The 12,662-nt window shown below is 37.7% G+C and overlaps 1 protein-coding gene across 1 annotated transcript in view; it reads left to right on the top strand.

Annotated features, from left to right (window-relative positions):
* The window catches only part of PGM2 (phosphoglucomutase 2), a 37,262-nt gene extending 24,877 nt beyond the window's left edge, over positions 1-12,385 (top strand). The window contains exons 13-14 of the mRNA XM_077758953.1: positions 5,318-5,451; positions 11,009-12,385. Of these exons, the coding sequence (XP_077615079.1) occupies positions 5,318-5,451; positions 11,009-11,111 (237 nt within the window). The 3' untranslated portion in view covers positions 11,112-12,385. The remainder of the gene's footprint in view (positions 1-5,317; positions 5,452-11,008) is intronic.
* Positions 12,386-12,662: the final 277 nt, after the last annotated feature.

Here is a 12,662-nt window from a genome sequence, read left to right as displayed (position 1 = left end):
CTAACAAGTTCCGAGAACCGTTGTTTGGTTCCTAGTTAGTTTTACCCTATTCTCTGAATGTCCAGGAGCTGTTAGCTATAAAGCATGAGTTTGCATTCTTCACATTGTGTGGATCCCCCACTGGCGTCAAAAGAAAGCTCAAATATGGCAGAAGAGTATTGCTAACTAATAGCAGCACACGGGAAGGAGAGCAAGAATCGCCTTATGAGATAGTAGACATCTTGATAGTTACCTTTCTTTAAAATTTTTGTCTGTACACGATGTTATTTTTTAGAAAAGTATTTTTGGAAGAGTCATGATGAAACATGGCAGCTCCAGCCATCTCTTTGCCACGCCAAGACCACCGTCGTCACTCTCAGTTGTTTTGCCTGCTATTTACCACCAGATTTTTTTTTAAATTTTTTTAATGTTTTTTATTTATTTCTAGGAGAGAGAGAGAGAGAGAGACAGCATGAACAGGGGAGGGTCAGAGAGAGAGGGAGTCACAGACTCTGAAACAGGCTCCAGGCTCTGAGCTGGCAGTCAGCACAGAGCCCGACGCGGGGCTCGAACGATGAACCGCGAGATCATGACCTAAGTGAAAGTCGGACGCTTAACCGACTAAGCCACCCAGGCGCCCCCCACCAGATTTTTTTTTAATGCTTATTTATTTTCGAGAAACAGAGGGATACAGAGTGCAAGCAGGGAAGAGGCAGAGAGAGAAGGAGGCAGAGAATTTGAAGCAGGCTTCAGGCTCCAAGCTGCCAGCACAGAGCCCAATGCGGTACTCGAACTCACAAACTGTGAGATCATGACCTGAGCTGAAATCAGATGCTTAACCAACTGAGCCACCCAGGCGCCCCTACCACCAGATTTCTAAATAATGTGCTCATATGGTGATATTTTGACTTCTCACTGTTGGACTTTATTAATTTTTTATTATGGAGATAAGGATTTAAATCTTACATTTCTTACATTCACTATTCTGCCTTCTCCTCTGTCTTCACAAACACGTACGCCACGACATTCGGTGAGATCACATTCCATGCTTGTATTATTATGACTAGTAACTATTGTTTCCTGCTTAGCTAAGTAGTGTACTTTGATTAGGTTCCCCTAAATTGTATAATTATTTTTCCTATAATTAATAGTTGCTTTGTTCTTTTGTGTGGTTGGATTTTTACGTAACTCTCACCAGTCTTTCTCACGTCCTTCAGACGCCTCCAGTAGGGTTTTCCGTATGCTCTAGTGCTGTTTTATCAGTGCTGTTTCTTCAGTTTTGTTTCCAGTGGCCTCCGTCCTGGTCCCTCTGTGCGCGCAGGGCCAGCTCCTCTGTGTGCTGGTTACACACGTCATCCTGGGAATGCCCGTCACCACTTACCGAGTTGGGTCCTTTGCTTCTGGACCCCATGACTTCCTCTTCCTCTGTTTGTTTTCCTAAATCACATCCTCCTAGTAGGTTCCTTAAACAAAGTGAATAGGAGGTAAATTTTTGGAGGCATTTAAGTCTGAAAATGTCTTATTCTATCCTCACATTTGATTGATTCGCAGTTTTGAAAACAGCAGTGTTCCATTACGTTTTAGTCCCCAGTATTGCTGTGGAGGGTTTGATCTTTCATTCAGGAAATAGTTGAAGCCTACTATGAACCACATAAAGAGACGTCAGTGCCATACTGATTCGGTTCTGTTCATGCAACGTGTTTTTTTCTCTATGGGAAGATTTCAGGTATCGTCTGCTAAAACTTGGAGTTCTAAAATGTCAGTGATTTGCTTTTATATGGGTCTTTTTTTTCATCATTTTTCTGGGTAGTCAGTGAGTCTTTGTTAATCTTTGGAGTCATTTCTTTCAGTTCTGAGTAATTTTCTTAATCTTGTGTTGGAGAAGAGGCCTGGATGCTCATTTCCCAAATATCCTATTGCCCTGCATTTCTGGCCTCCCTTTCTCGCTGAGTTCTTAGTTAGCGGCTGGCTCTCCTGGACTAATGTTCTCTTTCCTTGTTTCTTTCTTTCCTACTGTCCATCTCTATCTTGCCCTACTTTTTGGGAGATTACATCAACATTAATTTTCAGAGCTTCTGTTTACTATTTCAGTTCTTATTGTCCAACTTACTAAGAATAACATCCTGAGGCTCCGGCTGGCTCAGTTAGTGGAGCATGCCACTCTTGATCTCAGGGTCGTGAGTTCTTGAACGTTGGGTATGGAGCCTACTTAAATAAAAATATCTTAAAAATAAAAGTAGCATCCTCTTCTTGTTTTATATATATAATATTTTTCTTTTTTTAATGATATAATGTCTCAACATTATTGTTGAATTATTCATACATTACTTAGCTGTCATCATAGTAAATGCACTCTTCACCCCCTTTGTTTATTTCATCTATCCCCTTACCCACCTCCCCTCTGGCAAACACCAGTTTCTTCTCCATATGAAGAGTCTATATTTTCTGATGTTGTTGTCTCTTTTTCTCTTAGTTCATTGTTTTGCTCCTTAAATTCCCCATATGAGTGAAATTAAATAGTATTTGTCCTTCTCTGTCTGTCTTAATTCACTTAACATTATACCCTCCATGTTGTCCATCCATGTTACAAATGGCAAGGTCTCATTCTTTTCTTTTCTTTTATTCTTAAGTAATCTCACACTCAACATGGGGCTTAAACTCATGACCCCGAGATCAAGAGTCACATGCTCTACTGACTGAACCAGCCAGGTGCTCCAAGATCTCATTCTTTTTAATGGCTGAATAATATTCCTCTCTCTCTCTCTCTCTCTCTCTCTCTCTCTCTCTCTGTGTGTGTGTGTGTGTGTGTGTGTGTGTCTACACACATATACTCTTGGACTGCTTCCATATCTTGGTTATTATAAATATTGCTACAATAAACTGAGAGGTGCATATATCTTTTCTTTTTTTTAATTTTTATTTAATTTTGAGAGACAGACAGACAGAAAGTGAGCTGGGGAGGAGAGAGAGAGGGAGACACAGAATCTGAAGACAGGCTCCAGGCTCTGAGCTATCAGCAGAGAGCCCAATGCTGGCTCGAACTCACAGATGGCGAGATCATGACCAGAGCCTAAGTCCTACACTTAATCGACTAACCTGCCCAGGTGCCCCTGCATACACCTTTTTAAATTAGTGCTTTCATTTTCTTTGGGTAAATACCCAGTAGAGGAATCACTGGATCATATGGTAATTCTATTTTCAGTTTTTTGAAGAACCTCCATATTGTTTTTTTTATAGTGGCTGCACCAATGAACATTCCCGCCACCAGTGCACAAGGATTCCTTTTTCTCTACGTCCTTACTGACGCTTGTTATTTCTTGCCTTTTTTATTTTACCCATCCTTCTGGGTGTAAGGTAATATCTCATTGTAGTTTTGATTTGCATTTTCCTCATGATCAGTGATGTTGAGCATCTTTCCATGTGTCTGTTGGCCATCTTTATGTCTTCTTTGGAAAAATGTCTATTCAGATACTCTGCCCATATTTAATCCATTTGTTTTTTGGTCCCGAGTTCTATAAGTTCTTTATACATGTTCGATATTAACTGCTTATCATATATATCATCTGCAAATATCTTCTCTCATTCAGTAGGTTGCCTTTTTGTTTTGTTGATGGTTTCCTTTGCTGTGCAGAAGCTTTTTCTTTCGGTATAGTCCCAATAGTTTTATTTTATGTAATATTTTATCTCTCTTAAGGATGATCATTATAGCTTTTGAAAATGTAGACTTTTTTTTATCCCATATTGTCTTTATATCTCCCAACCTCTTTTTTTATTATTATTTGGGTTTTTTGGATTTTGTCTTTTAGCTGTCTTTTCCCAAAGTCTGGTAATCCCTAATTGTTTTGGGGCACTCAAAAACTGATTGGAAGTTCTACATACATGAGCAAGCCTTGTCAACTGACAAAGTTTACTCTCAGGGGATTGGATAGCAAATTAACTCTTACATGCAGGGCTCCCTATCTGGGGGATCCTAATTCTCACCCTGATCTCTTGCCTAAAAGCTGTAAGGTGGGATGTTGATACCTGAAAGCGTTGGAGAGGTGCCTGGGAGTCTGGAGGGAGGGCAGCTAGTATTCAGGTTGTTGACTCTGAGTTACTCTCTGTTTTCACCATACCCTGCCTCACAGTGCCTGGTGTACCCAACTCCTGAGCCTTTCTTATTCAATTACACCAGAGAATTAAACCATCTCGTATTAAGGCGGTTGCCTGACTGTGTGGGCAGAGGGTGAGAATCTGGAGGGTCTAATAGGTCTTTTCACATACTACCTTCGTTTCCCACCTGCCTTTTGCAGTGCCTGGTGCCTCCAGGTAGTGAGTTTGCCAGAGTTCTGCAGAGCTCGGCCAAGGTCTTGTTTGTTCCTTGCAGGTGCTCAGCCGTCATTGTCCTGTGTTCCATCAGATCAATTCTGCCCCTCCCTCTGTTTTGTAACCCCCAGGATTGATTGACAGCCTAATTAACTACTGTTTTCCTTTCCCTCTTTGCCTTTGTGTTTTATACAAACACACACACACACACACACACACACTTCTGTCATTTTAGTTGAGTATGGAGAGTGATCAGCTATAAATACATCTTCTGCCAGAAATTTTATCTTAAAAAAGATCTCTTCATATAACTTTTTTTATGAAGTAAATTAAGGTTTATTGTGGGTTTTTTGCTCATACATTATTAATCTATTTAAATTGATTTCTTATGAAATGATATGTTTCAATGTTAGTAAAACTTTAGTAGCTTTGGGGTGCCTGGGTGGCTCCGTTGGAAAAGCATGCAACTCTTGATCTCGGGTTGTAGGTTCGAGCCCCATACTGGGTGTAGAGATTACCTAAAATCTTTAGGGGCGCCTGAGTATCTCAGTCAGTGAAGCATCCAACTCTTGATTTTGGCTCAGGTCATGATCTCGCAGTTGGTGAAATCAAGCCTCACGTCGGGCTCCTCACTGTCAGTGAAGAGCCTGCTTGAGATTCTCTGTCTCCTTCTCTCTTTGCTCCTCCCCTGCTCTCTCACTCTCTATCTCTTTCTCTCAAAACAAATAAACATTTAAAAATAAAATTCTTTAAAAAAAACCAAAAACTTTAGTAGCTTTAATTAACAAAACTAGGGAGGTAAAATGCAAGTATACAAATGACTTAATTCCACAAATCACTTGATTATTATTATTATTTAGTATTTAAATCGTATGGAAAATATTTTCTGATTTCCTCAAAAATATCCTTTTCTCTTAAACTAATATATTTGCTTGGCATTTATTTTCTTGCATGTATAGGGGGAAACTATTATTTGAGCCAGAATAGTTCATGTTACAATTTAAATGTATAACATGTGTAAATTAATTCCTAGATTCTCCCTACTAGCAAAAGCAGCCAAATGATCACCTTTACCTTTGCTAATGGAGGCGTGGCCAGCATGCGGACAAGTGGGACCGAGCCCAAGATCAAGTACTATTCGGAACTGTGTGCCCCCCCTGGAAATAGGTATGATATGAAGGGCACGCCTGTGATTGCTGTTCCCTAAAGTTCCTAATTGGTTCTGTGCAAATGCTAAGTAAAACCTTTTGCCTTTCCAGTATTATATACTTTAATTAGGAATGTTGTTTCAAAACCTGCAGCAATACTGTGATAGTAACAGCTGGTTGAACCATCCAAGGACACGAGAGCTTATTTTTACTTACTTATTTCTTTCCTTTTTTTGTATGGGGAAATTTCATTCCAGATTTCAGTAATAGTAATACAGTTTCCTTTTTTAATTCTTTAATTTGAGACTAATACCAATGAGTTTTTTTCTTTTTCTCCTTGTCTCTGATACAATAATTAAAAAAAAATTTTTTTAATGTTTATTCTTTTTGAGAGACAGAGCGTGAGTGGGAGAGGGGCAGAGAGAGAGAGGGAGACACAGAATCCAAAGCAGGCTCCGGGCTCTAAGCTTTCAGCACAGAGCCCAACGTGGGACTCGAACCCATGAACTAAGAGATCATGACCTGAGCCGAAGCTGGACACTTAACCGACTGAGCCACCCAAGCACTCCAATACTTTAAATTCCCCTGTACATGCCTTGAACAAATATCTTTGAGCACCTACTGTGCATAAGTCTGTGCAGGGTTCTGGGGAGGATAAAGAGCCATAGAAGAAAGAGTCATTGCCTCCAAAAAGCTGATGGTCTAGTAGGTTCAGGGTCATGTTTTTGTGACCTTGGAAAAGGGTTTGAGTTTACTTTACAATACCATAACACCTTAAACTTTAACAGCCATGGTGCATATAGTTAGCTTGTATAAATACGATACTGCACACTCGTTTAACACTTGGGTAACTAGCACTTCTCCATTCAGAGTAAAGAATCAGGACAACTTTTTTAAAGATTAATTAAGTCAGTACTGTCCAATGGAAATAAAATGTGAGCCACATAATGCAATTTGAAATTTTCTACTAGACACATTTTTATTTATTTTTTTTTTAATTTTTTTAAAATTTTTTAAATAGTTTATTGTCAAGTTGGTTTCCATTTAACACCCAGTGCTCATCCCCACAAGTGCCCTGCTACTAGACACATTTTTAAATAATGAAAAGAGCTGTGCCTGGGTGGCCCAGTCGATTGACCATCTGACTTCGGCTCAGAGCATATAATCTCATGATCCATGAGTTTGAGCCCCGCATTGGGCTCTGTGCTGACAGCTCAGAGCCTAGAGCCTGTTTCAGATTCTGTGTCTCCCTCTCTCATTTCCCCTTACCTGCTTGCACTCAGTCTCTCTCACTGTCAAAAATAAACATTTTTTATAAATAGTCAAATAGTAAAAAGAAACAGATAAAATTACTTTAGTAATTTAATCTACTTACATATGAAAATATTGTTATACCATATATAATTTATATAAAAATTAATGAGATAGTTTACATTTTTTCACATCTTCAAAATCCATTTACTCTTTTACACTTAACCACATATCTCAATTAAAATGCTTGATTTTCTAAGAAATACTTGTTCCATACAACTGACCCTTAAACAACATGGGCTTGAACTATGCAGGTCCACTTATATGTGGATTTTTTAAAAATAAATATAGTATAATATTATAAATGTATTTTCTCTTAATCACTTTTTTTGTGTATTGTAAGAATATACGTAACAAGCAAAATATGTGTTAATCGACTGTGTTACGGTAGAGTTTCTGGTCAAAAGGAGTGAACTTTTTGGGGACTCAAAAGTTATACATGGATTTTTCACTGCATGGGGGTCACTAACGCCCTAAGCCCCAGGCTGTTGAAGGGCCAAATGTGTTAAGAGTTTATAAAATTTACAGTTGAAAAAATAGATTTGTATACCTAAGTTGTTCCAAACATACTTAAGTTTTCCAATAATTGAATTAAGTGGCAGCTTTTTTGTTTTTTTAACGTTTTATTTTATTGTTTGCGAGGCAGAGAGGGGCAGGGCACAANGTTGTTCCAAACATACTTAAGTTTTCCAATAATTGAATTAAGTGGCAGCTTTTTTGTTTTTTTAATGTTTTATTGTTTGCGAGGCAGAGAGGGGCAGGGCACACGCAGGGCAGGGCCAGAGAGAGAGGGAGACACAGAATGCAAAGCAGGCTCCACGCGAGGCTCCAACCCTCGAACACGAGATCATGGCCTGAGCCGAAGTCAGATACTCAACTGACTGAGCCACCCAGGTGCCCCTAAATGTCAGCTTTTCAGTTTGAACATCAGTTAATTAAACTTGAATTCAGTTTTCAGTCACGCCAGCCACATTTCCAGTGCTCAGTACAGTAGTTAGGACCATGGATCTGATGTTTACCAGCCAAAGCCTTGTCACTGAAGAGTTTTTCTGATCTGGTGAATCAAATTTGCACTATGTGGAAATAAAAGCAGAGGAAATTTTCTGAACATCTGCAATTGGCCAGCCCTTAGCAGATTAAATGTAGCAAATTGGAGAGGCAGGGACAGAATTGTTTCTTTGGACAGGAGGAAATGACTGCTGACAGCAAGGAAAGAAACATTAAAACAAAAGTATTAAACATGGACACAGAAACTCAGAATGTTCACTGCTTTATCATAAGGGAAAGCATTCCACATCCAAATTGGCCCTGAATCTTCTTCTGAATAAGAGCTTCAGGTCAGTCCAATATATTTAAGAAGTCAGAGACTGTGTTCTTTATTTTTCTACAGATTCCCATCCAAAACCTTTTTGTGCTGAAAGGGTAAAAACTCAGCTAGTGAGCAACTTAAACACATAAAGCTTCTCATTTTCTAAGCATTCTGTATAACCAACATTTGATTGTACTATTGTGCAAGTATCAGTGTTTGTGTGTTAAATATTAAGCTCTTTGCTACTCTATGGAGTATAGGATTTTCCAGACATTTCTTTGTAATTCACATTCTCACGTAATGTTTTTGTATTTCGGTGCCTTTCTTCTAAAAACAAAGGGGCATTAGTCCAACTTAAAGATCCATTTTTTCTTTATATATTAGTCCCTTCCTTGTCATTTCTCTGTGAAAATACTATAATTCAGAAAACTTTATAATAACCATACTATTTAAAAAAATTTTTTAATAGTTTATTTATTTTTGAAACAGAGAGAGACAGAACATGAGTGGGGGAGGGGCAGAGAGAGAGGGAGACACAGAATCTGAAACAGGCTCCAGGTTCTGAGCTGTCAGCACAGAGCCCGAAGCGGGGCTCGAACCCACGAACCACGAGATCATGACCTGACCTAAAGTTGGACGCTTAACCGACTGACCCACCCAGGTGCCCCATAACCATACTATTTAATGTTTAAGGATCTGGTATTTTATATGTTTCACATGGCTTATTGGGTGAACTTAAATTCAAATATAGTTTACAACTTCCTGAAAACACTTAGAAAAATTGTCTTTTTATTATATTCATTGAAATGCTGTTCCAGTTTATTAATTGCAACATTGGGTGCTAGGTCAGTCCACGGATATGCTAACAGGGCCCAAGCAAGTCAACAGCATAGCTAACGTACAAGAGCAATAAAGACATGGCCAAGGTTTCCTTACTGTCTGATCACCTTAATATTATTACTGTATTTTATTTATTTACTTATAGAATTCCATAACCTCCTCATCCTTTAGAATGGAAAGTCCTTTTCAAGTTTAAGTCCTGCTTTTAAAAAAATATTTTTTGATCAGTAGATGTCTTTTGCCCAACTTTTTATTTTGGAAATTTTCACTGAATACCCACATACCTTTCATTTAGACCAAGGGTTGGCAAACTCTTTCTGTAAAGACCCAGATAGTAAATATTTTAAATTTTGCAAGCCATATGGTCGCAACTACTCAGTTCCGCTGTTGCTCAAAAGCAGAAAGAAGGAATATACACAAAGGAAGAGGTGTGGCTTTGTTCCAATAAATCTTTATTTATAAAAGCAGGCTGTCAGCAGACTGCTAGCCATAGTTAACCTACTCTAACCTAGTCTAAGCAATTGTTAACATTTTGCAATATTTGCTATCTGTCACCGTATCTTATTGTATATGCAGGTTTTGTACCTGTATTGTATATGCAGGGTCATTTGAAAGTAAGTTGCAGACCTCAGTAAAACTGAACAAGGATGCTCTAAGGAATCCCTTAGAACAAGGATACTCGATTACTGTATCACGATTTAGATAACAATTATGTCAGGCAAGCTTCTAACAGAGAAAAAAACCAGGAGGAGATACACATTGTATTTATATATTTGTATTCACTGGTAGTTTAATTTTAGGTATATTGCTTGGAAAAAAAAAACAGTAGTTGTTAGCTGTGTGCCTTCCTGAGAAATGCTGTTTTCTTCAACATGCACTTATGGAGAGAGAAATAACAACCAATGTGATTCATGTGTATTTATGAAGCATAATTACTTTATATGTTACCAGTGAGGGTAAAAATAATTTTAATGATAGCTACACTTATTGAGGTTTTTGGGCCAGGTTCTGTGCTAATTGCTTTATATAATTTATCTCAATCTACACAACAACTCTCTTGGGAAAGTAAAGTCTTTATCCCAATTTTACAAATGAGAAATCTGGGCCTTTGAGAGGCTAAACCACTTGCCCAAGGGCAGACAGCCAGTTGTAGAGCCAGAATTCATGTCTGCAATAAAATGGATTGTTTTAGTTGTGCTGGGTAGCTCCCACAATGTAAAAATGAACTTAACTAATGACAAGAATTTCCAATTCCATTTAAATAAAGGTGCATATATTGAAGAGAGTCAGTTATGAGGTAATGTACGTTTGAACTGAAGGATTTGGTTTTTTAAATTCGGCTTTTTGTTTTGAAGTACTTCCCGTAAATACACGGCGCTAGAGGCCTGCCCCTAACAGGAGCTGCTAGAAACCTGTATAATCACAAATTCCTTTTATCATTATCTACCTTCCAGTTGTTTGCATATAAATGAGTGTTGTCTGTATGCTTGAAAGTTTGATTAGTTCCCTGGATTTTCGTTTATACTTTAGTTTTGACCCTGGAGGTAGAATAATGAGAAAAGCTGGGGAGACTGAGTGCCTGGTGTGTGATTAGCAGGCCCACTAGGAGGCTCCCATTCTCTGCTGCTTAGCTTCCAATATTTTGAAGGAAATCAGGATCAGGAACGTTCCTATCCTGAGAGACCGAGGACTTAACAGAGGTGTCATTTGTAAAAGTTTAACAGGATTGAATGACAACTGAAGTTATAAAAGTTTTCTTTGCACTGTCAGGTTCAAACTTTGCAGATCTTTCAGCGAGGCTAAAGCAAAAATTGTGTTTCTTAAAAATTCTTGTAAGACATGCAAAAGGATGATCTTGTTTCTAGTAGAGACCTTGGGAAAACCATTGGGGGAAATAATGGATATTGTCTCATGGGTTTTTTGTTTGTTTGTTTAGGGTTTTTTTTTGTCCAAATCAACAGATGCATTCTCATGCTTAAGTCTCTGGAGTTCTATTTTGGCTGATTTAGCCTTCCTCTTAAGGTTAAATTTCAATGTTACTTTCCCAATGTGGAGAGAACTTAAAATATGCTTTGGAATAATCCACTGATCTGGAATTTTCTCCCTTATCTTCCAGTGATCCTGAGCAGCTGAAGAAGGAACTAAATGAACTAGTCAGTGCTATTGAAGAACATTTTTTCCAGCCACAAAAGTACAACCTGCAACCAAAGGCAGAGTAAAATATTTCAGCCGTGGGCATAATTACAATTAAGCTGAACTTGATTAATTAAGCAATATTTTTGAGGACCAAATGATTTAAACGGTCACTCTAAGTATTTATATATTTTTAATAGACCTACATTCCTCATTGTTCTATTTTTTACCTTTAAGACAAGTAAAGAAAAGATGGCCAAACCCAATAAACCAATTAAATTTAATTCCTATTAAAAGGTTAAGCCTGGGCATTGTCTGAATTAAAAAAGGAAGATTTTAAAAATAGCTCACTTTCAAAACTGCATTGTAATTCATATGCTTTAATTAGAATAAATAATACATGTGTCTTTTCTATCACTCTTTTTCATGAATAACTGAAATTGCCAGAAAGCCTATACAATTACTAAATTCTGGGCTGTCATATCATAGGATAACCACTTCTTAGGTATATGTATATTTACATTTCTATCAATTGCTTATAAAGTAAAATATATAAACAAATTGAATGTCCTCTTCATGTTTAGGGAAAAACAGGAACCTATAAAGTGGAGGAAAAGATACTTTAAAAAGATAAAATTTTTGACCTAAAACTTTTTAGTTGTAATAATGCATCATTATACAGTGTTTACATGCTAGGAAAAAAACAGCCTAATCATCTTTGTTCAGAGCATTAACATTCATTTTATCTCTCTAAATCTGGAATTTAAAAATTGGTTATTTGAAACTGCAAAGTTCTTTATTGTGCAGTTGTTGCTTTGGTACACGTTAATGTAATTTTTGATACTGAGGCACAAAGGCTACAGCTTTAACTATTTACCTGACTTTGCTTTTTTGCCTTGATCATATGTGATTAAAATCTAAAGCTATTAGATTTCCTTTTCAGGTTTATATTTAACCTGTGCCTTCTGTTCTTCTCATAACCAATGGCCTCAAAACCATCCAGAATTACTCCCTTTGAGCGCCCGTGAGTCAGGACCAAGCTGTTCCTTATATACTTTCTATATTTTATGTGATTCTCTATTTTTAAAGCAAATGATTGCCCATTGTTATTATTATTAACATAAATGGCTACTAACAGTTTCAGAACAATGAAAAATTACAATCCTATTGGCTTTTTTCTAAAGTAAAGAGAAAATGTTTTTATGTCTTCGTGATCCATAGTTGGTGCCCTATCAGAACTCTTGAATCTATAATATTCAATATATGCTGTCAGTTGTTTCATTGTAGCTGTTATGTATTTTTGTTTTATAATGTTTTGTAGTCTCAAGCTGTATTCTAGAAATAAAGTCTGTATCCTTGATGCAGTTTTCAGAGCTTATAAACTATATGCCATCATGGAAATTCCATGGTTTCTGGAAATTCAAAGGTGGTGGAGACCCACCCTGCTGGGATGATGCCCACAGTCTAACTGGAGAGCTAAGGAGTGACTGTAATGCTTACAAATTCTCTAACGGAATTATTTGCAAAGCACCAGAGTTCAGAAGTGTGAGAGAGGGATCCATTCTGCCCAGAGAAAGCCTCCTGGAAGAGAGATGAATGGCTGCTTTGCCTCTGGCGGGGAGTAGGAGCTGAAGATG

Source organism: Crocuta crocuta, unplaced genomic scaffold, assembly GCF_008692635.1.
Source record: "Crocuta crocuta isolate KB4526 unplaced genomic scaffold, BGI_CrCroc_1.0 scaffold223, whole genome shotgun sequence".
NCBI lineage: Eukaryota > Metazoa > Chordata > Mammalia > Carnivora > Hyaenidae > Crocuta > Crocuta crocuta.
Note: the sequence above shows the minus strand (reverse complement) of the source record. Positions and strands in the feature narration are given on the sequence as shown.